This window comes from Myxine glutinosa, chromosome 3 (assembly GCF_964187855.1).
Source record: "Myxine glutinosa chromosome 3, kmMyxGlut1.1, whole genome shotgun sequence".
Classification (NCBI taxonomy): Eukaryota; Metazoa; Chordata; class Myxini; order Myxiniformes; family Myxinidae; genus Myxine; species Myxine glutinosa.
Window position 1 is genome coordinate 19,678,786 of NC_136263.1, and position 25,751 is coordinate 19,704,536.

General features: G+C 45.7%; 1 protein-coding gene across 8 annotated transcripts in view; it reads right to left on the bottom strand.

Moving 5' to 3' along the window:
- The window catches only part of SLC43A3 (solute carrier family 43 member 3), a 132,421-nt gene that overhangs the window by 89,669 nt on the left and 17,001 nt on the right, over positions 1-25,751 (bottom strand). For 6 of the 8 annotated variants that reach the window (XM_078773742.1, XM_078773739.1, XM_068111290.2 and 3 more), the window contains 3 exons: positions 24,408-24,513; positions 6,563-6,680; positions 100-445 (listed from right to left, as the gene is read on the bottom strand). In XM_078773742.1, coding sequence (XP_078629868.1) covers positions 100-445; positions 6,563-6,680 — 464 coding nt within the window. In that variant the 5' untranslated portion in view covers positions 24,408-24,513. The remainder of the gene's footprint in view (positions 1-99; positions 446-6,562; positions 6,681-24,407; positions 24,514-25,751) is intronic. The other 2 variants (XM_078773744.1, XM_078773746.1) reach the window with 1 other exon arrangement.

The window sequence follows — 25,751 nt, forward strand, 5'->3', positions numbered from 1 at the left end:
CGGGATTTTAATGATCAGGTGCTATAAATCTGAACCAAACAGAATCCAATGACTGTTCGATAAATATCTCCTTTTTATCATCCTGAGATCTCTCCTTACAAGGCGACTGCTCGTGCAACCCATGTTCCATATGTATCGAGGAGCCAACCGCATGGCAGCGTGGAGAACGACATGGCAAAGGTTGCAATGGAGAAGGCAAGAGAAAGAGATCTGTCCTGATCAGGGCAAGTAGAAGGAGCTGGAGAGGCGAATGAAGATGTTGAGAAAGTCGGTAGAGAAAGAAAGGGAGACGTTGTTTGAAAATAAATGGAAGAAGAGGAGGAAGATGGAGATGGAAATAAGGTGAAGGTAGTTTGAGATTGAGATGAGGTGAAGGTCGTTTGAGAAATAGAGATAGAGGAATTTAGAGACACAGAGGAAGAAGCCGAATTGGGTGGAGGAAAACCTGTGGGTAAAAAAGGAAAAGGAGGAAAAATGTTATGGGAATACAACAATAACAAGCAATGAAATAACAAACTTTCACACTGTGTAAATGCAAGTTGATACATGGGACATTCAAAAAGTTATACAAATGAGACACACAGTCCAAGACACACCCGATGGTACTTTTCATTTTCAATACACAAGTATCCAAAAGTACAAGGGGTGTTTCAAAAGTACCAGTGCACTGAATGAAATACAGTAATCATGTTTCACATGTTTGTTAATCCTAGAATTAAAATGTGTGCTTCTTTACTTGCAGGTATCATTGACGTGCTGAAGTGAGACACCCACCGTGTCTTTGTCATATACAGTCACATGAAAAAGTAAGTACACCCCATGTAAAGTTTTGACTTTTTTAACACATTTCAACATACAGCTATTTGATCTTCATTTCAACAATATTGATAGATAAAGGTGATATAATATAACAAATATCATGAAACATTTACATTTTGTAGTCCATTGTATAATTTAAATAAACATAAATGCAAATTTCGCATGTGGAAAAAGTAAGTACACCCCAACATTTATCACTACTTCAAACACCTAAAATTAGAATCAGGTGCACCAGCTCAGGTGCAAATGATTAGAACATCGTTAGAGGATCTTGGAGGAACCTGTCTTATTTAAACCTCGGACATTTAGTTTGGTTTGCTCTTTGTTGTTGAAGTGTGCGGCGTCACCATGCCTAGATCAAAAGAGCTCTCTGAGGCCTTCAGAAAGAAGGTTATAGATGCCTACGAGTCTGGGAAGGAATTTGAAAAGATCTCCAAACAATTTGTAATCAATCATTCGACTGTCCGGAAGATCATCTGCAAGTGGAGAAGATTCCAAACTGCCAACTTGTTCAGGCCAGGCCGCCCCAGCAAGTTAATCCCGAGAGCAGACGGCAAGAGGCTGAAAAAAGTCTCTAAGAACCCCCAGAACGTCATCACGGGACCTACAGGTAGCTCTTGCCACTGTTGATGTCAAAGTGCACGAGTCTACCATTAGAAAGAGGCTGCACAAGTTTGATTTACATGGGAGGTGTGCCAGGAGGAAACCTTTGCTGTCCAGAAAGAACATCAGGGCAAGACTAAAGTTTGCCAATGAAAACCTAGGCAAAGACCAGCACTTCTGGAACAATGTGCTCTGGACAGATGAGTCAAAGGTAGAGCTATTTGGCCACAGTACCAGAAGACATGTTTGGCGAAAACCAAAGACAGCATTTGACCACAAGAACCTGATAGCAACTGCAAAGCATGATGGTGGAAATATTATGGTTTGGGGCAGCTTTGCTGCATCAGGGCCTGTGCAGCTCACCATCATATAATCCACTATGAATTCTTCATTGTACCAGTGGGTGGCTTGAGGATAATTTGAGGCCATCTGTCGGAAAATTGAAGGTCAACCAAAGGTGGACCTTGCAACATGACAATGACCCGAAACATACCAGTAAATCCACCAAGGAATGCCTGAAAAGAAAGAAATGGAGGGTTATGGAATGGCCAAGTCAAAGCCCAGATCTAAATCCCATCGAGATGTTGTGGGGGGGATTTGCAACGAGCTGTGCATGCAAGAAACCCCTCAAACATCGCACAGCTAAAATAATTCTGCATGGAGGAGTGGGCAAAAATTTCTCCCAGGCGATGTCAGAGACTGGTAGACAGTTATAAGAAACGCCTACTTGAGGTTGTTTCTGCCAAAGGGGGCAATACCACCTATTAGAGCCAAGGGTATACTTACTTTTTCCACATGCGGAATTTGCATTTATATTGATTTAAATTATACAATGGACTACAAAATGTAAATGTTTCATGATATTTGTTATATTATATCACCCTTATCTATCAATATTGTTGAAATGAAGATCAAATAGCTGTATGTTGAAATATGTTGAAAAAGTCAAAACTTTACATGGGGTGTACTTACTTGTTAACGTGACTGTTTGACAATAAATAGTTTTCTCTGAAAAGACGTATTTTTGCACATGAGTTAAGTTTCCACTGCAATCTTTATTTTGAAGAAAATATCGAAATGTATTTTTTATTTATATATGCCCTTCATTCAACTTGCTTTTTTGTATGTCTTTGATTACTGGATCTTGTTCGTTGAACATATGGCAAGAGATAAGGAACTTAACAAAAATGAAACAGGTAAGAAGCAAATATAAAGACTGTAAATGTTGTCATAACCAGGTTATCGAGATGAAAACGTGACACACGCTAGGATCAAATCTGAGAACATTTAGATATTCAAGTGAAACTTAAATAATAATTCAGCGATCCCTTTTAACATAAAGAAAGCTGTCCCGTTAATGCGTTCAAGCAGAACATTCTTGAAAACGAGATTGAATTGCACTGGAGGCCAAAATGCACATCCGCCGAAAAGGATCTCCGTATTACTTAATTATCCAGTATTACAAAAAAGAAAAAGAAAAAAAAAGACTTCAACAAAGGAAGAAACCGGCAAATTTTTCAGTCTCGGAGTTTTGCCAGTCGGCCCGACTATTCAAAGTGCCAATTTCCAGCTCAGCCTTGGCTTGACGCCGACTGCCTTGTTCTTGTGTTCCACTTCGCTGCACATTCCTGGAGAGTCTTGGGTGTTGAGTAACAATTTAAATAGATATCACGTTTTATTTGGATTAATTTAGAAATAGACAAGAATAAAATAAAAAATCTAAAAAGGCAGTAAACATTTACACGCAGTAAACCCAGGCCACGTCTACATAAACAAACATGGATCATGAATGAACGAAATCCTAGAATGTATCCCAAAAAGTCATAATACTATCTATCAAAGAAATATAATTTATATACAATTAACAGGTTAACTTTGTTTATCCTCGAAAAGTCCCATAACATTTGCGACAAGCACAAGTTATTGCTGCCTTGTGTTTGAGCCCCACTGAATGCAACACAACTTCTCAGTCTGTTACACACCGAACCGTAGACTTTCTGGCAGGTCCTGCTCATTTCTAGCAATCTTCGTGAATCGCTTTCAGTTGTTTAATGTCTGCTGGCTTTGTGGGATATTGTTGTGTGAGCTCGGGGGGGTATAGCATTTTGGAGTGTGATGCTTTTTATGACCTCATGGAAAGTGCTTTTATGTGGAAGTTATTTATTTAAAGAGTATTTGATGTGTTACCATGTTGTTGGTTTGAAGCATTGAGAGTCTATCGGATAAGGAATTTGAAATTACTGCACGAAATGGTATTATTTGTTAAACTTTTTTGTGAAGTTATCATGAAGTTTGTCTGGTCCTATTGTAAACAAATACCTATTTAGTGAAGGAACTTTCCATTCGACCACATAGACAACTGTCCATTATTTAGGTGAAGTGTGGATCCTTGCCTCAAGTCGATTAAAAATCCAATTTCTGTGGAAAATGTGGAGCATGGATGTGACAAAGTTTGCATCTTTCACAGTGTGGGGGGAAATAATAATTAAAAAAGGTGATACACTCAACCTTCACCATGGTGCAAAGAGCAGTTCCATTCCTGATTCCCATGCAGCATGCTTTGCATGTCGATCCATTGTTAAGGAAATGGTGCAAACTGGTCAGAATTGGAGCGATAGGTGGGGAGATTCATTTTGACACAAGAGCATACCTGATCTATGCCAAGCTGGATAAAGATGGCCTCATGGTATGAGATTGAAGCAGAGCTGGATTGAGATGAGCAATTCTGCTATGCATAGACCATGAAGAATTACAGACAGCAGTAGAAAGTCAAAGAGGCTGGGATCAGAGGGATAGAAAGGCTGGGAGTATCTCAAGCCGGTGGATGCACTTGCGGACAACCAAAGCTAGGGACCTGATTAAGCAACATTGTGATAAGCTCCCAGCATATCAGATCCTCAACTATATTAGTCTGTCTTGGCCAGAATGTACATCTCCAAGCTGGTCTTCAAAGCTGGCCACTACTTTGAAATTCCCCACCGTGCCAAGTACTTGATCTGCCATCCTCAGTGTACAAAACCTTCATCCAGACCATCATGCAATATAGCTCACAACTGTGGACTGTTGCTGCTTCTCAAATTGCTCTCCTTCTGGCGCTGAAATCCAAGGCCCTCCCTGTCACTGGAATCACAAGTCAGGTAGCTGAGCCTCATGGTCTACTTCGTAATGTAGTCACGTTGTTAGCCTTAGTTTGTTTCAAAGCAGGTTTTATACTGGGTTTTCTCCTCCTGCCCTCTCACCTGTCTGCCAAGCCGTTGCCTCTCGAGGTCGCATGCGTTCTGCCAGAAACACTTTCCTTGTTACCCTCCCAAATTTTCATCTCCATTCTTTCACACCCCTCTTTTCTAGCATGTGGAACTGTCTTCCCAAGTTCATTGTCACGAGCACTTCCAAGCAAGACTTCAGGTGTACACCACCCTGCGTACATATCCGGCGCATCACGAAAATTATAAAATTTCGACATTTACTTTTGTTTGAAGTGCATATGTGAGACTTTATTCATCCAGGTCATATCTTAAAATAAACTGGTCCATATGCCTAACATTTGATACCACAACTACGATTGATTATGTGAGATAAACTGACAAAGTTATGGCAAGTTTAAAAATTTCCCCCGAGTGGGCTGACGGTCAACTCTCGAGGTTGTAGTTCAGACACTGCTGATTTGGGGGGGGGGGGGGGGTCCACTGGGTGCCCCCTTGATCAAAAATCGAAACATCTAAGACCGGTCGATCCTGCAGACCATTGAGTAGAAGGCCTGTATCAGGTTTCAGAGCAATCGGTTGGTAAGCAAGAGAGAAATAAGGATCCAAAGTTTCAAGGGGCTTCTTCTCTGATGCTTCTCTGATGTAACATGTGGTCATAGACATTACGAATATTATGAACGGTGAGACTAGCCTGACAATGAATGCACATTAACAAATAAACAAGCTACTACCAAGCAAGATATGCTGGGTAATTTTACTATAAATACACCAAATGTCCGTCCGTCCGTTCGAAGGTACTGCAAAAAACGACTGAACCGATCGCAACGATATTTTGGGTGGGTAATCCTGGGACCCCCTGGAGTAAAATAGTCTATGTTGTGTTTCCAATTTTCCAATTTTCCAATTTTCCAGTTTTTCCAAACACGATGGAATAATATTTACCGATATAAACAGTGATGTCGCTTTTGTTGAAATTCTATGTACCAGGAGAGAGTAGATCAACTCCTGACGAACTCTTCCTATATAAACGTGCGGCTCCGAAGTAACATGGCAGCGTGTGCAAAGCGACTGAGAAACAGGTTTAGAGGCCGCTTCCGTGTTACAGATTCGGCACGCACTCTTCACACATAAACGTGCGACTGAGAAAGACGTGTAGCGGCCACTTACGTTTTGCAGAATTCAATCTTTTTTTCAAAATGGGCGCCATGTACTGTTTAGATTTTGACGATTTGTGTGTGATATGATTCAACGGATGTTTATATGAATAGTTTAAAATAAAAAAAGCCTTCAATTTCTGATATTTTGCCTTTTCATTTGGGCCTCCCAATTGAAGCCCCGCCGATAGGGCAGGTACCGTTGCTGGTGTATTTAATACAACAAAAGAGCACAGTGTTTATTTGCTGGTGAACATTGTCAATCTTGATCACTGTCAGTACTCTCTCTACCAAACTGATGTCTGTATTGACATATTGGGATTAGGTGTGTGTTCTCACCCATCTTTGGTATGCATCATGGTTGCTGAGAACCCCAGAAAAAGCAAATATATGTATGTAAATTACTATATTTGTATGTATTACTGCTACTATGACCCCACAAATTACCAAAGTATGAAACATGGAAATGGAGGGCGACGTGAATCGACCATCATCGCGTTTTGAGGGTACTTTTAAATATTGAGCCAAAATGACAAGTTCATCCCAACTTATGCAACGTTAACATTCGATTTCATGGTCAGGATACCCTAGGGCATCAGAAAATATCGTGTCAGAGGTTGGTGGGGGTGGTTAGGGTTAGGGATAGGCCAAATCAAATGGGACGCTTCAAGCCGCTAAGCAGGCAAACGTATTACTCAAACAACTTGAAGAGTTTTGATAATAAAGTGAAGGTGACATTGAGAGGAAGTGTGCAAGTGCAGAGAAGGGAATGAAGATTACAGAAGTAATGGAGGGAATGCAGAGCGAAGGAGATTGAGGGCCATCCAAAAATCAAGCCTGCAATCAGCAGGCATTCTGCTAATCCGGTGGCAGCACTTGCAACGTATCGCCAATTCATCTAGGTACACAGACACACAAGAACATGTAAAACAACAATCATAATCCCAATCACTATAGTATTGCAATTGTGGAAGCAAACTTTTGGTTCATCATAATTCGTTTTAGCAGTGGATTATTATATATAAATATGTCTTCGTCAAGAAATAACGGCGCTCTGGCCAATCAGAGGGAAGAGGGGCGGAGCTTAGCTTCCAGCACATTCCGAGGTGAACTCTTTTTCAGGAATCAAACCAATTGCATTCAATTATTTCTATTCCGCATGCGGAATATAAATTATATACAAAGGTTCCACAGTCTCCACGGAACTACACTAAGTGTAGGAAGTCGTTACATGATCCAATATTAGCTCAAAAAAGGAAACCAGCCCATTTGGCCCATCATTTCCGTGTTGCACCACCGGGTTAATTTTTACCCCGCACACAATAAGCGAAAAGCAGGGTTAAGCAATTGGCTCACCTCCGTCTGTCTGTCTACAAACATCAGTTTATGGTTGAGGAACAACTTGATTTTCAATTGAATGTTATATTTTGAACACAAATCTGAAAACAAACCTGAAGTTTAGCATAACTTTTGTAGTGAAATTATACCAAGGTGAACCCAGGGTGTGCTCGCTACAGAAGGGGCGTCTATAAGACCCGGGACAACCGGGGCGCGCGGACACTCCAGCGGAACTCACTGTGACATAGTCCTGTAGTTTGAATGGTATGTACGCCCCTAAATGCTGCGCTGACTGTCCTCTCTGTTGGACCATTGCTATATTGAATCGACCATTGCTCATGAAATACTCTGATTTTAATGCCTGTTGCATGCATGTATTCTTACAGGATGTACTACAGATCTAAATGATATTAAACCTACCCAGAGGTCAAGTCGTGTCTGAGCTTGATTTTCACGACATTTAATATCATTTAGATCGCCGGAATGGCTGACCACAAGATGATCGTGGTACCGATTCTCGGAGCCGACCCTCAAGCTGAGGGATCAGCATCGGAGTTCACTCACTGGCTCAAAACGCTGGAGAATTACTTTGCTGCTCACGAAACAGAGCCCACCGCAGCGATGAAGCTGTCCGTGTTACAGTCGAAGGTCCATCACACCGTTTTCCGGAACATTTCTCGATTTGGGACGTACGCTACGGCTCTAGCCGAGCTGAAGCGCCTCTACGTAAAGACACGGAGCGCTGTGCACGGCCGGCATCAACTCTCAGCGACGACAACAACCATCTGAATCGATCGATCGCTTCGCGCAGGAGTTGCGCTACCTGTTGGCAGACTGCGTGCAGGACGTCCGGACCCACGAGCAAGTGCAGGACGACTTGCTCCGAGATTCATTCATCTCCGGAATTAATTCTGGAGTCTTGCGGCTCCGACTCCTGGAGGTCGCGGATCTGACATTTACAGAGGCACTACGGCTGGCACGCGTATACACAGATGCCCGAGAACAATCCACCGCATATGATCACCCACGAGTCGTGGCGGGGACCTCGCAACTCGCGCGACCGGAGAGGGCTACCGCCGAGGATACGGAGGAGGACCCGACCACTACGGCCGAGTCTCTGGGAGCTCCTGAAGCGGACTCCGCTTCCGGCCTCACTGCTGCCGCCGCTGCCCGGCCACGGCCTGACCGGTATGCAAAATGTTATTTTTGCGGGAATCGGCAGCACCCTCGCTCTGAATGCCCGGCCCGGGAGGCTACATGCCACCTGTGCTCCACCAAGGGCCATTTTGCAAAGGTCTGCAGGAAGGCCGCTCGGGGCACGCGTCCCCGCGCGACCTTGAATGGGCTCATCGCGGAGCCAACGGATCGAGCGCCGGACGGGGCGCCTCACTCGGCTTTGAAGAGCCGCTCTCCTTCTCGCGGGCCTCTGGCTGCACGCCCGACCTTGGTGAGATACACCGGGCCGCCGAAACAAATGGCGCGAACGCGACCGGCCACAGCGCGACCGACCTTGACTGGCGTTCGAACGCCTACTTCAAACAAGTGACATGCTCCTGCTTTGGAAACTCCTCTCGATGTGCGGCAAACGCAGCACGTGACTCGAGCCCCATCTGACGGCGGCTCTTACGAATTACATGCACCCACTTTGGCATATGAATCTGCAGACGGCAGAGATCCTTCTCACGTGACTCGAGCGCCATCTGACGGCGGCTCTTACGAATTACATGCACCCACTTTGGCATATGAATCTGCAGACGGCAGAGATCTTTCTCACGTGACTCGAGCGCCATCTGGCGGCTGCTCTTACGACCTACACACACCCACTCTGGCAAATGAAACTGCTGATGAGCCAACTGACTTCAATGCTCCTGCTGAGGCCCAACCTGCCGACGCTGCCCGAAGGATTGCAGCCGGCATGGGATCCACCCGCGAGGCGCGATCTTCTCGCCCGGCCGGTACAATACCTGCCGGGTCTGCCGGCCTTGCGCAGGCCATCATTCCGCTCACGGTCGCGGGCGTTTTTGCGCAAGCTTTGATTGACACGGGGTCCACGGATAGTTTTATCGATCAGCGACTCGTGCATCAACATGGGTGGCCGGTTCTCGGGACAACCCGCCGGATCTTCATGGCCTCTCAGGGACTTCGGTTGAGCACAAAAGGGGCGTGTCGATTGAAACTTGTGATAAAGGGACGCACGTTCCCGGACGTGTATCTCATGGTATTACCTGCTTTATGCGCTGACGTTCTGTTAGGACTTGATTTCCTTAAGCGGCATGGACGTTTGGAAATAGACTTCGGTGGGCCGGACACGCTCGCTGTGTGCGCCCTCGCTCAAATGGACATGGAGCCACTCTCACTGTTCCCCAACCTGACCACTGATTGTACCCCTGTAGCCGTCAAATCGCGGCGCTACTCTCGCGCGGACGCGCAATTCATTGCGGAAGAAACGGCCCTGCTCTTAAAGGACGGTATTATAGAACACAGTAGGTCACCGTGGCGGGCCCAAGTCTTAGTGGTGCGGAGTGAGGCCCACCGCCGGCGCATGGTAATCGACTATTCGCAGACGATTAATCGTTTTACACAGCTGGATGCCTACCCCTTACCGGGGATGGACGCCCTGGTACGCCAGGTGGCCCTGTATTCCGTTTATAGCACTCTCGATCTGCGTAGTGCGTATCATCAAGTCCCCATCTCTAGGGCTGATCGCGTCTTTACAGCCTTTGAATCGGGTCAGCGGTTGTACCAGTTCACGAGACTTCCCTTTGGGGTAACTAACGGAGTCGCTTGTTTTCAGAGGGCTATGGATGACCTCGTTGCGAAGGAGAATTTGACCGATGTCTTTGTCTATCTGGACAATCTTACGGTTTGTGGGTATGACCAGGAGCATCACGACGCTAATCTGAAACGCTTCCTCGAGGTCGCGCGGAAATATCGCCTAACCATGAATGCGGCCAAGTGTCGATACTCTCTACGCACGGTAGACCTTTTGGGGTACACCGTGACCCATGGCTCCATCTCTCCGGATAAGGAGCGTCTGCGCCCTTTGCTCGATATGGCTCCGCCTAGCGATCGGGCTTCGCTGAAACGCGCTCTAGGGCTGTTCGCCCACTACTCAAAGTGGGTGCAAAATTTCTCTGCGAAGCTCCGCCCCCTCGTGGCCTGCGACACTTTCCCCATGGGCCCGGCCGCCCTGGCGGCCTTCGAGGGCCTTAAAGTCGACATCGCTGGTGCCGCTGTCGCGACGATTGACGAGAGTGCCTCTTTCGTTTTGGAGAGTGATGCCTCGGATCATGCGATAGCGGCGACTCTCTCCCAAGGTGGCCGCCCTGTGGCTTTCTTCTCGCGGACTCTCACCTCCGCCGAGCGGAGGCATTCGTCTGTCGAAAAGAAAGCGTACGCGATCGTCGAATCAATTCGGCGATGGCGGCCGTATCTGCTTGGGTGGAGTTTCCAAATCGTCACGGACCAACAGAGTGTTGCGTTTATGTACGACACCTTACATGCTCAGCGCATTAAGAATGAGAAAATCACCCGTTGGCGTATCGAACTCGCCGACTTCTGCTACACCATCAAATACCGCCCTGGGAAGGATAACCTGGTCGCTGACGCCTTATCGAGGCCGGCCACTTGCGCGGGGGTTGTAACTTTGGAGGGGCTGCGCACTTTGCACGGCACTATGTGTCATCCCGGGGTAACGCGCTTCGCGCATTTTGTGCGCGAGGGCAATCTGCCGTACTCGATTGAGGACATCTGCCGCATCTGCCGTGATTGCGCGATCTGTGCGGAACTCAAACCGCGTTTTTATAACCCTCCTATGGGGACACTCGTTAGGGCTACTAGACCGTGGGAGCGCTTGGCGATGGACTTCAAAGGGCCGCTGCCAATGTCGAGCAACTCTCGCTATCTGCTCACTATCGTCGATGAGTATTCCCGATTCCCCTTTGCTTACACGTGCGGGGATATGTCGGCTGCCACGGTTATTCGGTGCCTGCAGAATTTGTTTTCTATGTTCGGGTATCCGGCCTACGTGCATACCGATCGGGGTGCGGTGTTCCTGTCCCAGGAGGTGAGGGGCTACTTGCTCCAGCATAATGTCGCTTCGAGCTACACCACCCCGTACCGGCCTCAAGCGAATGGGCAGATCGAACGCTTTAATGGGATTATATGGAGGGCCATCATGCTAAGCCTTCGGACCCTCGGCCGAGGCCTCGATAAATGGGCGTGGTCGCTACCTGCCGCTCTAAACTCGATCCGGGCTCTCCTATGTACTGCCACCAACCAGACTCCTCACGAACGACTGTTCCACCACCCTAGAAGCTCCGGCAGTATCCAATCTTTACCCAGCTGGCTCGCTGAACCGGGGCCCGCCTATCTCAAACGAGCGGTTCGCGCTAGCAAGTACGACCCCCTTGTTGACAAGGTGCAGGTCCTCCAGGCTAATCCCGAGCATGCTCGCGTGTTAACGGCGGATGGCCGCGAGTCTACTGTCTCCGTACGCCATCTCGCCCCATGTGGGGACGACGACAGGGATATCGACGAACCCGTCTACGAGTCTATGGACTCTACCGAAGCTTCCCCTATGGAACTACCACCGTTACTCCCGTCGTTCCCCACTCCCGTGCCCGAAGGCGCAGGGGCGCCCCCTCCGACTCCCACCTCCGGCGGCTATTCCGACGTGGGGGACTCCGGGCTTGGGGACGCCGTGCCCGGTAGATTCCGAACACGAACTGGCAGGGAAGTTCGCCGCCCCGACCGCTATGGTAGGACCGACTGACGTGGATTGACGTGACCCATTCGTTTATTGCTGATGCTTGCTTGCAACCTGCCGAGCGGCAGTATAGTTCTAACGGCGGGGAGAATGTAGTGAAATTATACCAAGGTGAACCCAGGGTGTGCTCGCTACAGAAGGGGTGTCTATAAGACCCGGGACAACCGGGGCGCGCGGACACTCCAGCGGAACTCACTGTGACATAGTCCTGTAGTTTGAATGGTATGTACGCCCCTAAATGCTGCGCTGACTGTCCTCTCTGTTGGACCATTGCTATATTGAATCGACCATTGCTCATGAAATACTCTGATTTTAATGCCTGTTGCATGCATGTATTCTTACAGGATGTACTACAGATCTAAATGATATTAAACCTACCCAGAGGTCAAGTCGTGTCTGAGCTTGATTTTCACGACAACTTTGGTTCTAAATTTGTCCCGATCACGCATGCGCAAAGAGGATCGAGATAATGTTTTTATTCTCTCTGTGACATTCAAAGAAAATTGAAAAGCTATGCAAACAGGAAACTTGCTGTTGTTAAGGACGTCATGAAGGACACAAACAACAGGCACGAAGAACTCTTGTAATGTATTAAATAAGGTGCTGCAAACAATGCTGCATCAACGGCAGTAAACTTAAAATAAAATTCTGCATTCCTTAAAAATCTTCATTTTATTTAAATACATTTATATACTTGAACAGTAGAACACAAATAACTTTATTTGCAGTTTCAAAACCCTTCTGTTTAGCAGTACTTGGACAAAATATTATGGCATTGTTTCATCGCAACCAATCACAATTGTCGCTCATAGACCCTGGCCATGTCCTCGTTTCTCAAGACAGCACGGCGTAAGGTGTTCCATGAATTCTCTAGGTGCTACAGCTTTAAACAACAATCTTCTTGAAGTTTTACCAAAGGTCAAATAACCTGATCTTGATCAGATGATCCAATTTGTCAAATAAATCCACCTGAATCCTTGTTCAAATTTAATACTAAGATTTACGTCTGCAGTTTTACCAGTCTCGAGAAAGAATCTCCTGTGCTCCTTCACCAAGTCATCAAGGACAGACTCTCGAGGCAATCATACACTCGTAATTCGGAAGCTATTTTTTTTAAGGCAGACTCCTCCCCCATAAATACATTGCACTGAGCTACACAACAAGAATGAGAAAGCACATATGGAGTCCCACTGAGTTTCTCCATTCATGATGGGTTGGTTTCACCTGCATCCGACCTTGCACTCTTGAGAACTGTAGACAATACTGCATACACCACTCAGAGGTAGACTTGTACACATACGTACGTACGTACGTATGTACAGTCACGTGAAAAAGTAAGTACACCCCATGTAAAGTTTTGACCTTTTCAACATACAGCTATTTGATCTTCATTTCAACAATATTGACAGATAAAGGTGATATAATATAACAAATATCATGAAACATATACATTTTGTAGTCCATTGTATAATTTAAATAAACATAAATGCAAATTTCGCATGTGGAAAAAGTAAGTACACCCCTACATTTATCACTACTTCAAATACCTAAAATTAGAATCAGGTGCACCAGTTCAGGTGCAAATGATTAGAACATCGTTAGAGAGGATCTTGGAGGAACCTTTCTTATTTAAACTTCAGACATTTAGTTTGGTTTGCTCTTTGTTGTTGAAGTGTGCGGCGTCACCATACCTAGATCAAAAGAGCTCTCTGAGGCCTTCAGAAAGAAGGTTATCGATGCCTACGAGTCTGGGAAGGGATTTAAAAAGATCTCGAAACAATTTGAAATCAATCATTCGACTGTCCGGAAGATCATCTCCAAGTGGAGAAGATTCCAAACAACTGCCAACTTGTTCAGGCCAGGCCGCCCCAGCAAGTTCAGCCCGAGAGCAGACCGCAAGATGCTGAAAGAAGTCTCGAAGAACCCCAGAATGTCATCACGGGACCTAAAGGTAGCTCATGCCACTGTTGATGTCAAAGTGCACGAGTCTACCATTAGAAAGAGGCTGCACAAATTTGATCTACATGGGAGGTGTGCCAGGAGAAAACCTTTGCTGTCCAGAAAGAACATCAGGGCAAGACTAAAGTTTGCCAATGAGCACCTAGGCAAAGACCAGCACTTCTGGAACAATGTGCTCTGGACAGATGAGTCAAAGGTAGAGCTATTTGGCCACAGTACCAGAAGACATGTTTGGCGAAAACCAAAGACAGCATTTGACCACAAGAACCAGATACCAACTGTAAAGCATGGTGGTGGAAATATTATGGTTTGGGGCAGCTTTGCTGCATCAGGGCCTGGGCAGCTCACCATCATAGAATCCACTATGACTTCTTCATTGTACCAGAGGGTGCTTGAGGATAATGCAAGGCCATCTGTCGGAAAGTTGAAGCTCAACCGAAGGTGGACCTTGCAACATGACAATGACCCTAAACATACCAGTAAATCCACCAAGGAATGGCTGAAAATAAAGAAATGGAGGGTTCTGGATTGGCCAAGTCAAAGCCCGGATCTAAATCCCATCGAGATGTTGTGGGGGGATTTCAAACGAGCTGTGCATGCAAGAAACCCCTCAAACATCGCACAGCTGAAAGAATTCTGCATGGAGGAGCGGGCAAAAATTTCTCCCAGTCGATGTCAGAGACTGGTAGACAGTTATAAGAAACGCCTACTTGAGGTTGTTTCTGCCAAAGGGGGCAATACCACCTATTAGAGCCAACGGTGTACTTACTGTTATGTCCGTGGGGTAGAGGAATATCTGGAGTCAGGTAGATCTGAATAGGTAACATGCTTCGTCTGTCGCGATAGGGAATCTACCTGTAATAAGTTCTGTGTGTTTAGTCCGGTTTGTAGGTTAAGGAGTATACCTGTGAACATACCAGGATGTTCGTGTGCTAGGTAGTTGTAGGGATTAAAGATAACAGCCCTTGTGTGTCACACCTGGTAATCAAACGTTTGTCCCTTATGGCAATGCATACCCATATAAACACTTAGATAGGCCCTTTAGCGCACACAATAATTAAATCCTCATCCCTTACAACGACTTTGGAAGAAGCCAGATCGGGGAACCGCTGGGTGGCCGCCGTCAGCTACACCACGAGCTATGACCACGCCATAGGGAACGTGTGATTGGAGGGAAGGAGCTGGAAGGTTCGGTGGAAGGCACTGGTTGGTGGCGCGCCAAGGCTGACATCACCGCCCGGTTTATAAAAGGGCGCTGCAGGACATTTTCAGCAGCTCTAGCCCTTGCACACTCTGCCTCTTGTGCCGCATGTCTCTGGCTGTCTTGCGCTGCACGAAATCTCTCTGTGCTTGAAGCTCTTGTGCTTCTTCTTGGTCTTGAGAGGTCCTTGTGGTCGTTGGTTCACCATCTGCGTGGTGCGGGAGCGAGGCTCGGTGCTGTGAAAGGGCGGGACCTCGTGTGCGAACGAAGCGGGCGTTGGCTCGGGTCTAGCGAATCGTGCGAGGCGGACGGAGGGTTCCTTCACGCCGGAGTTTGGAGCCGTGTTACACTGCAACCGACGGACAGATAATACCGCACACCACATCACCATTACACGACGTTTCTTTTGTTCATTCATTACTGTGTCCTGTTGTTGAGTCTGGTGTGTGGGATCCCAATATAAACCACCTTTAGAGGCCATTTTTCCCCGCAAAGCAGGGGTTGGCCTTCTTCGGGAACTGTGGTTGTTGTTGTTTTTTGGTCCCCTTTTTGAAGCAATGTTTTACGGCCGGATGCCCTTCCTGACGCCAACCCTTTTTGCCGCCTTTAACGACAAACAGGGAATTACCAGTGAACTGGTACTCAATTTGCCGACCTCGGAAGGATGACAGGCTGAGTCAACCCCCCTGGCGTTAATTCAGCGATCGACCGGGATTCGAACCCAGGATCCTAGGATCCTAAGCTGGCACCCTAGCCGCTAGCCCAACACCAGGGATCCCAATATAGGCCCATTATTTTATTACCGTCGCGTTTCTCGTTATCGGGTTCGTTAATAAATCATTATTTTTGTACATTCTAATTCGGTTTCGAGTTCATTAATTTCCCTGCAGGATCAAAGCTGCCATCGCTTCGCTGAAGGTAAGCGCTTTTACCACAGCTTCCACTTCCCTTCTTCTTCCCGCGCTACATAAGCAAAATCCGTGTTTGAGCGTCGCCTCCAGTAGATCCGTTCTGGTGCATTCGCGGTCGCTGGTGTTAACCAGAAGGCTCCGCGCGACAATGACCCTAAACATACCAGTAAATCCACCAAGGAATGGCTGAAAAGAAAGAAATGGAGGGTTCTGGAATGGCCAAGTCAAAGCCCGGATCTAAATCCCATCGAGATGTTGTGGGGGGATTTGAAACGAGCTGTGCATGCAAGAAACCCCTCAAACATCGCACAGCTGAAAGAATTCTGCATAGAGGAGAGGGCAAAAATTTCTCCCAGTCGATGTCAGAGACTGGTAGACAGTTATAAGAAACGCCTCCTTGAGGTTGTTTCTGCCAAAGGGGGCAATACCCCGTATTAGAGTCAAGGGTGTACTTACTTTTTCCACATGCGAAATTTGCATTTATGTTTATTTGAATTATACAATGGACTACAAAATGTAAATGTTTCATGATATTTGTTATATTATATCACCTTTATCTATCAATATTGTTGAAATGAAGATCAAATAGCTGTATGTTGAAATATGTTGAAAAAGTCAAAACTTTACATGGGGGGTTTTTGTTTTTTTTCTATACTGAATCGAGGCTCGTGAAAGAGCTGACAACCGCGAGGGAAAGACAGCACAGGGGGACCACGAGGGAAAGACGGTACAGGGGGACCACGAGGGAAAGACAAAGACAGCACATGGGGACCGCGAGGGAAAGACAGCACATGGGGACCACGAGGGAAAGACAGCACAGGGGGACCGCGAGGGAAAGACAGCACATGGGGACCACGAGGGAAAGACAGCACAGGGGGACCGCGAGGGAAAGACAGCACATGGGGACCGCGAGGGAAGGACAGCACATGGGGACCGCGAGGGAAAGACAGCACATGGGGACCGCGAGGGAAAGACAGCACAGGGGGACCGCGAGGGAAAGACAGCACAGGGGGACCACGAGGGAAAGACAGCACAGGGGGACCGCGAGGGAAAGACAGCACATGGGGACCGCGAGGGAAAGACAGCACATGGGGACCGCGAGGGAAAGACAGCACATGAGGACCGCGAGGGAAAGACAGCACATGGGGACCGCGAGGGAAAGACAGCACATGGGGACCGCGGGGGAAAGACAGCACATGGGGACCGCGAGGGAAAGACAGCACATGGGGACCGCGGGGGAAAGACAGCACATGGGGACCACGAGGGAAAGGCAGCACATGGGGACCGCGAGGGAAAGACAGCACATGGGGACCGCGAGGGAAAGACAGCACATGGGGACCGCGAGGGAAAGACAGCACATGGGGACCACAAGGGAAAGGCAGCACATGGGGACCGCGAGGGAAAGACAGCACATGGGGACCGCGAGGGAAAGACAGCACATGGGGACCGCGAGGGAAAGACAGCACATGGGGACCGCGAGGGAAAGACAGCACATGGGGACCGCGAGGGAAAGACAGCACATGGGGACCGCGAGGGAAAGACAGCACAGGGGTACCGCGAGGGAAAGGCAGCACATGGGGACCGCGAGGGAAAGGCAGCACATGGGGACCGCGAGGGAAAGACAGCACATGGGGACCGCGAGGGAAAGACAGCACATGGGGACCGCGAGGGAAAGACAGCACATGGGGACCGCGAGGGAAAGACAGCACATGGGGACCGCGAGGGAAAGACAGCACAGGGGTACCGCGAGGGAAAGACAGCACATGGGGACCGCGAGGGAAAGACAGCACATGGGGACCACGAGGGAAAGACAGCACATGGGGACCACGAGGGAAAGACAGTACAGGGGGACCGCGAGGGAAAGACAGCACATGGGGACCGCGAGTTCTTGTACTTACTGTACAAATGTACTTACTTTTTCACGTGACTGTATGTATGTATGTATGTATGTATGTATGTATAGATCTATATATATATACATAGTGTTTTAAAAAGGTGGACTATTTGAGCAGCGCGATATTCTGTCGTTTCTAATGCTTTCACCTTCTCTCTTGCAGGTTATGGTGGTGGTAGACAGGAGGAAAAGTCAGCATTTGTAACTCCTTGAGGCATTTCTTGTTAAAAGTTGGTAACAAGTGTTTTTAACATAATTTGGGTATGCTGAATCCGAATCCGGTTGTTACCAAGCTGGCAAATGCTTTATAGTGGCTCAAAATCGCAATTAAAAATGGCCGCCAAAATCGCACATATTTGATGTCAAATTTTGTTATTTCATGCTTTAGGTTAAAACTATGTTAGCAGAGTAGGTATTTGGTCTTTTGAAAACACTTTCAGCATGGATAATTCAAACTAAGTTGATACCAAGCAAATACAAGCTGCTGGCACCCCGCCAGAGGACAAAATCCAATCAAAATCCAATGATTGTGATAAGATCATCAATCGAATCCGACGCATTGTCCAGTTCATTTTTCAGCTGCTCGTCATGCTCCTCAAGGTAGCTTGTAAGTTGTGGTAGAAGCACTTGCCAAAGTGCCTGCAATGTTAGTTTGTGAGCTCGCATTCCTCTAGAATATGACTTGCCTGCCATACAGTGTTCTGTGGTGGACGGTCCCATAATTCCACTCTCGGACCAGATATCTGCTAACCCCGACGACTGCATGTGCTGGCCAATAGCTTTGAGAAAGTTCAAGGAGATATGAAGACCACCAAGGCGAGGGATGAGAACTTCCTTGAACTCCGGTATCGCAGATTTCAACTCCAGTAATTTGCAATACAATGCTTGGTCTACATACTTTTGTAGACTACATACATACTTTTGACCTAGCTTTGAGCTGATGTGCATGCAGCGTTTTATGACCGTAGTAAGAGTGTCAAGCTCATGCGCCGGGGCTTGAATAATTGGTAAGTAGCCAATCGTTGTCATTTCTGGATCCGTCGTGCTGTAAAACTGATTGTGTTGCGTCCATCCCAACTGTGGATTTTCATTTTGCCGTTTCATGAAGAAAGACATATCTGTAGCTCACGCCAGTTGCGCTGATGCGTTTTCATGTTCAACTTCGGTGTGCCATTCTGGCTGGATTTCTGCAGTAAACGCTGGTGTACGTTGTGTTTCCCTGACTTTGGCTTCTATTATGTTATTCATGGCATCTGGCACTGAAAGTGATTTATGCTTCGATGGTACAAGATCATGGAAGTTGAAGTCTGGAGCAGGACCTCGTTGCCACACAGCCATCTGAGTAGCATGGAACGTGTTCTTTCCATCCATCGATGAATCATTGATGTCAATGTTATCTGCGGAAAAATGTACAAATTTTCCCGGTGTCAAATTAGGGGGAATGACTGCACCATTTTCAGTATCCATGTTCTGGATGGTATGCTCTGCCAGAGCATTATCCACTTGTAGGATGGAATCGTAGCTGAGGACATGACCTGCACTATTAAACAGTTGCACCAGATGTTTGGACCTCGTTGCCTGGTGCAATGTACTTCCAAGTCCAATGTGCTTTGGGGTCCACTTTTTCCCATGGCTGACTGCAAATACAATATCTTGTGCAATGTTTAGGACGTTTGACCGAACTTTTGCCTCAAGTACTTCGTCGTCATTTTCATCAGTGTCACCATCAAGAGCTGACTGGCCTTCAAACAGAAGACGAAGAAACATATATAGGGAATCTGGTATACATGCAGCTGCATCATCTTCACTGACGTTGAATCCTTTGTGGCCTGGCTGTGACACGAGGTCTCCTCTAATCTTAAGGGCTACGTGGACTAATGAAAGGAAAATGTCATCTCCAGGTTGATGGACTGGCGTGAATAGTTCATCGTTGTCTTGATCTTCCATCTGTGAAATGGGAATATGGCGATATTTTGTGGGAACGAGAAGCGTTTTGTTTCCCGAGGGTGCCCTATCTAGCATAGGGATGAACTCGTAGATCTCTGTCAAATGATGTTTTAGCTTTTCTGTGAAAGAAGCCCTGCGGCTGAGAAACGATGGTGGAATCTCAATGTTTGCACCCTTGGTCAGGCAGCAGTACCGATTGAAAACATCATATAGTTCCAATACATGTCCTTTCTGAGCTGAGACTTGCAGCTCTGAACATAGCCACGCCATGGCTAGATCAGTTCTGTGACTAATGCTTTGAATAGCTTGTGTGGACCTCGTAAAGTTCACATAGCATTGAAGGTGGTATTTGCCTTCTGACGCAATCAGATCGTTGACACATGCAACTCGAATACGTAACACTTTATCAAACTGTGCCGCCTCGATTATCTGCGCACTCATTTTCTGTGTTGTTACAGATACAAGTCTATGCTTTATATGCACAGTTTGACAGAATAAGCATTTGTCCCAGTCAGTACCCAGGACAGATCCTCGCAATATATGTGTTGATCTGGAAGAGATGCATGTTTCTTTGCTGCTCGATGCTTGTTCTCCATCTGTGTCCATACTACATCCTGATGTTTTCTGATGCTGGTGCAACCACTTAATTTTTCCCTCGTCAGTAAATTGTGTGTAGCAATGTCTATGCCACACAACTGACTCTGCATCTGTTGACTGAAGCACAACTTCGAGTCTATCAATAACATCTCTGTTGCTATCATCTCTGAGTTTACTTCGTGCGGTTACAGCATCTCGGAGTGTCAGCAAACCCTGCTTCCCAGCCTGGTGCACATCCTTGTCGTCCTTCTGACAAATGATAGAGACTCAGGGATGGTGATGAAGATCGCCTCTTGAGACTAAGCACTGGGTCCATTTTTGTGAAAAGAGATAAGCCATGGTTCTTCGTGCGGTTACAGCATCTCGGAGTGTCAGCAAACCCTGCTTCCCAGCCTGGTGCACATCCTTGTCGTCCTTCTGACAAATGATACAGAGACTCAGGGATGGTGATGAAGATCGCCTCTTGAGACTAAGCACTGGGTCCATTTTTGTGAAAAGAGATAAGCCATGGTTAACACTCGTACCCAATAAGCATGTTCTCAAATATACAGGTTATAATACTCTACTTATAATTAAGTCTTAAATAAGCCGCTCCGAGTGTACACATTTAAACTGTAGCTTAGACAACAATGTTAGCATGTATATCTTACCTAATGCCATTGCGCTGATTAAGTATGTTAAACACCTTAACTAAGTCCACGGATTGTCGTCCAGCATAAAATGATTCCAATAATCTGAAAGAGAACTTATGAAAAGCAATAACATGAATGAGGCAGTATAACTACCACTACTCCCCAGGTATCATCCAATATGTTTGCTGTTGTCGAAATAGTCAGTATTGTGATCAATGAGTTGTTTTAACTCTAAACCTTAAGTACTACATTCAGACACCAATAACATATCTGTGGCTAGTGGGAAACCAAATATATGCATTTTTCAAACTTTACTGTGGCCATCTTGGATTTTGTCCTCTGGCGGGGTGCCAGCAGCTTGTATTTGCTTGGTATCAACTTAGTTTGAATTATCCATGCTGAAAGTGTTTTCAAAAGACCAAATACCTACTCTGCTAACATAGTTTTAACCTAAAGCATGAAATAACAAAATTTGACACATCAAATATGTGCGATTTTGGCGGCCATTTTTAATTGCGATTTTGAGCCACTATAAAGCATTTGCCAGCTTGGTAACAACCGGATTCGGATTCAGCATACCCAAATTATGTTAAAAACACTTGTTACCAACTTTTATTTTTAACAAGAAATGCCTCAAGCATTTTATATAAGGGCCTTTTGAGGTTTTACGTCCTGTCTATGGTGCTATGCCTTCTAGCAAATAGTCAGCAAGACCCAACATCAACTATGGTGTTCACAGTGGAACAAAAGTGAAAATTGTGATTTTATGGTTTGAGACAAAATCCCACATGCAGGTGTGCCAACGACACTGTCATCTTATTATAATTCACCAAATGTATGTCTGTCTGTCTGTCTGTCTGTTCCCAGGTTCCGCAAAAACGGCTGAACCGATCGCAACTAAATTTTGGGTGGGTAATCCTGGGACCCCCTGGAGTAAAATAGGCTGTATTGTTTTTCCAATTTTCCAATTTCCAATTTTTCCAAACACGATGAATAATATTTACCGATATGAACAGTGATGTGGCTTTTATTGAAATTCTACAAATACTGTTTAGATTTTGATGATTTGCATGTGATATGATTTAACGAATGTTTATATAAATCGTTTAAAATAAAAAAGCCTTCAATTTCTGATATTTTGCCTTTTCATTTGGGCCTCCCAATTGAAGCAACGCCCGTAGGGCGGGTACCGTTGCTTGTTATTACAATGATCACACCCATAAAAACCTTCCAATGGGACCATTCAGCGGTTTGTGGACCACTTGCTAGCACATGTGATGGAAGTGTGAATAATCCAAATAAGGCAACAGTGACCACCCACCAAGTGTACCAAGGGAACATTGATCTTGTGAAAGATTCTGCTATCGAAAGTTCTAAGAAATGCCTCTGTCGGCATTTCCAAGAACTAGCGATCTCAGCCTCATCTGTGTAGTGCATTCTTACTTCTGAACTGAAGCTCTACCCCTACATCATATCTGTAAGGCATAAACTATCTCTGAATGACAGCGCAAAATGAGTAACAATGTGTGATTGGTTCAGTGACCGAATGGAAAGGTACCCAAATTGGATCAACTCCTTGTGGTTCAGTGATAATAAAGCACACTTCCATTTGAATGGGGCTATCAACAATCACAACATCTTCTGGGTTGCTGAGCCTCCTGAAGTGTCTGAGATGTCTCTCAAGGGCCCCAAGTCCACTTACTTCTGTGCATTGAATGCGAGATGGGGTATGCTGGGACCGTATTGGTTCTAGGACGCCAATGGTAAGACGATGACAGTCAACGGCGAACAGTACCGTGAGGTCTTGCGCTAATGCCACACTAATAGCGCTCAACTACTGTCTCCAAACAAATTTGGACTTGCGTGGTTCATGCAGGATGGTGCCCCACCGCACATTGCAGGTGAAACCATCGACCTGTTCCACCAGCTGTTTGGAAATGGTGTCATCAGCCTGGGCACAGCACACAAGTGGGCATCCCATAGCCCAGATTTTAAACCACTGGATTTTTACCCTGCGCTCGCGAAGTGAAAAGCAGTGTTAGGCATTTGGTTGCATACGTGTGGCATACATCTGGCATATGTGCGTGTCTGCATTTTAAAAATTAATTCATCAGCAACCGTTTGTCCGATTGACCAAATTTTTACCATAGGAGCACCTCTGCCTGTAGATTTTGTTTATTCATAATTTTGACGTCATAGGACATGTAGTACAGATGCCATCTTGGAAAAACTTTGCACCTCGATATCTTCCAAACCGCTCAATGGAAAAAATTGAAACAAGGCTCATTGTCAAGAACTCCCCATGGGGAATAAGATATGTTTATGATGTCACAATTCAACAAGTACAATGCTTGATCTGATCAGTATGAAAAACAACATTCTCTGCAACTGTTAGTCCGATGGACATGAGATTTTGACCAGAGGAGCACCTCCTCCTGTAGAATATTTAATGATAATTATGATGTCAATGTCCCTGTTCTCTACTGTTGTTGTGCTTGTGTGCGTTCCTCTCTCTCCCCCTGTTGTCTCCCGCTCCCTTTATTGTATGTTTTATGTGTATGTGCACGTTTTCGTGTTTAATATGTTAGCTCTAACATGAGCCTTGACTTTGTATGCAAAAATAAACATATAATTTAAAATGTCATAGGTCACGTGGTGCAGGCACCATCTTCGAAAAATTGAAAAACGTTGCACGTCTATATCTCCGAAACCGCTCCATCAAAAAGTTAATACATGGTGTGTGTCAAGTACTCCCCTTGGGGAATAAGATATGTTAATGATGATGTCATAAGTACCTTAATTATGACATCATAATTTGACAAGTACAACTCTTGATCCGATCAGTACGAATTTTTTTTTCTCTGCAATTGTTGCTCCGATTGACAATAAATTTTCACCAAAGGAGCGCCTCCTCCTGTATAATTTTAAAATGATAATTATGACATCATAGGTCATGTGGTACAGGCACCATCTTGGAAAAACCGAAAAAGATTGCACCTCTCTATCCCCAAAACCGTTCCATGGAAAAAAAATGAAAAGTGACTCATTGTAAAGAACTCCGCATGGGAAATAAGTGTTGTTAACGATAACGTCATTGGTGCCTTAATTATGATGTCATAATTCAACAGGGACAACGCTTTGTCTGATCAGTTTGAAATCTCTTGAGCGTGATCTACACAACAATTATATTAGAGAATCTAAATTTATGATGTCATCGCTCACATGGTCTGGCATCTATATTGGATAAAAGAAAAAAGAAAAAAACCTTCAAAAACAGAAGAGTTGGCTCGCAACAAGTTGCCTGCGTAGGGTAAATATTCTATGAAAACCATCGTTTCTTTTGGGGTGCTGCCAAAGGTCAAGTTTATGCCAACAAACCTCGAATGCTGACTGTCCTGAAGCAGGTGGTGGAGGACGACTGTCAGACTACCACTCCAGCCACTTGCAGACGAGTTGTGGAGAAATTTGGAGTCAGGATAAAAGCCTGTTTGAACAGAGGCGGAGCACACATTGAAAATGTCAATTACAAGCAGTACAATGAGTGATTTGAAAATGGCATGGTGTATGTCCCCGCGAAGACAATAAAACGAGCTTGGACCAACCATTGGATCATCGATCAACGAGCTTCAATCATCCATTCACGTACGTTTATGGACGCAATATTTCAAAAACCATTGAACATTTAGCTTTCATCTTACAGATATCAATTCCCCATGACAGTATCAGCTCAACCTGATCAGATTACGGCAGTGATTGGCTGAACTATGTTGCCATGGCAAACATCTCAGTAACTTGGCTTGTGTACGCGATATTTCAAAAACAGTTAAACATTTAACTTTCATATAACCCAGATCTATTCCTCATACCACCCAAAAGGCAGGGGACCTCGAGTGTCAGTTCCTTGTCTTAAAGGTGTTCAAGTTGTTAAAGGTGTTCAAGTTGGTTGGTGTTCAACCATCCATGTGTTCAGACGATACATAAAATTTAAAAATTTGCCATGGTAGCAGCCCAGGTAATCTATGCAATGCAGAGAAAAAAACAAATAAAAAAACACTAGCCTAACACACTACCCAAAGATAGCATGAGCTTTGCATTGATGCAGTGCCCTCTGCTGGTGGTGTACCAAATGAGAGCTTAGTTTTAATACGTCAGCCATGAAAGGCAGGCACAGACAACTCATGAGAGCAGGGGTTCCCAACCTTTTTTGTGTTATGGCCCCCTTGGCTCCCAGAGCACATCCCCAGCACCCCCCTCCCTTTCGCGAGGGTCGAGCGGCGGAGGGCGTGCAAGCAGGCTAGGGGTGTCTGGGGGCATGCCCCCCAGAAAAATTTTGATTTCTAGATGCTCTGTGGTGCATTCTGAGAGGTGTTTTTTCCTTTATTTAGCTATTTTGTTTGTATGAGAATTGGTAACTTATTATACAGAAAATGAGGAATTCCAAGTAGCCAACATGAACATTTAGTTCCATAGTTTTTTTTTCTGTTCCTTACTGGCTCCCAACTACATCGTTTTTGGAAGAAGCAAACAAAGCAACGTCGCTCGAATGATGCATGTTTGATATGAGATTTTAATATTATCAGTAGCAACACTATGGACAGCATAAAATAGAACTGTCACACAAGAAAACAGTATGAAAAGGTTCCAAGTCAAGAATATGTGAAAACTATAACTGTGTTATAATCTCACAAAAAGAAACTCAATTTCGCTTGGTTCCTTTCGCTT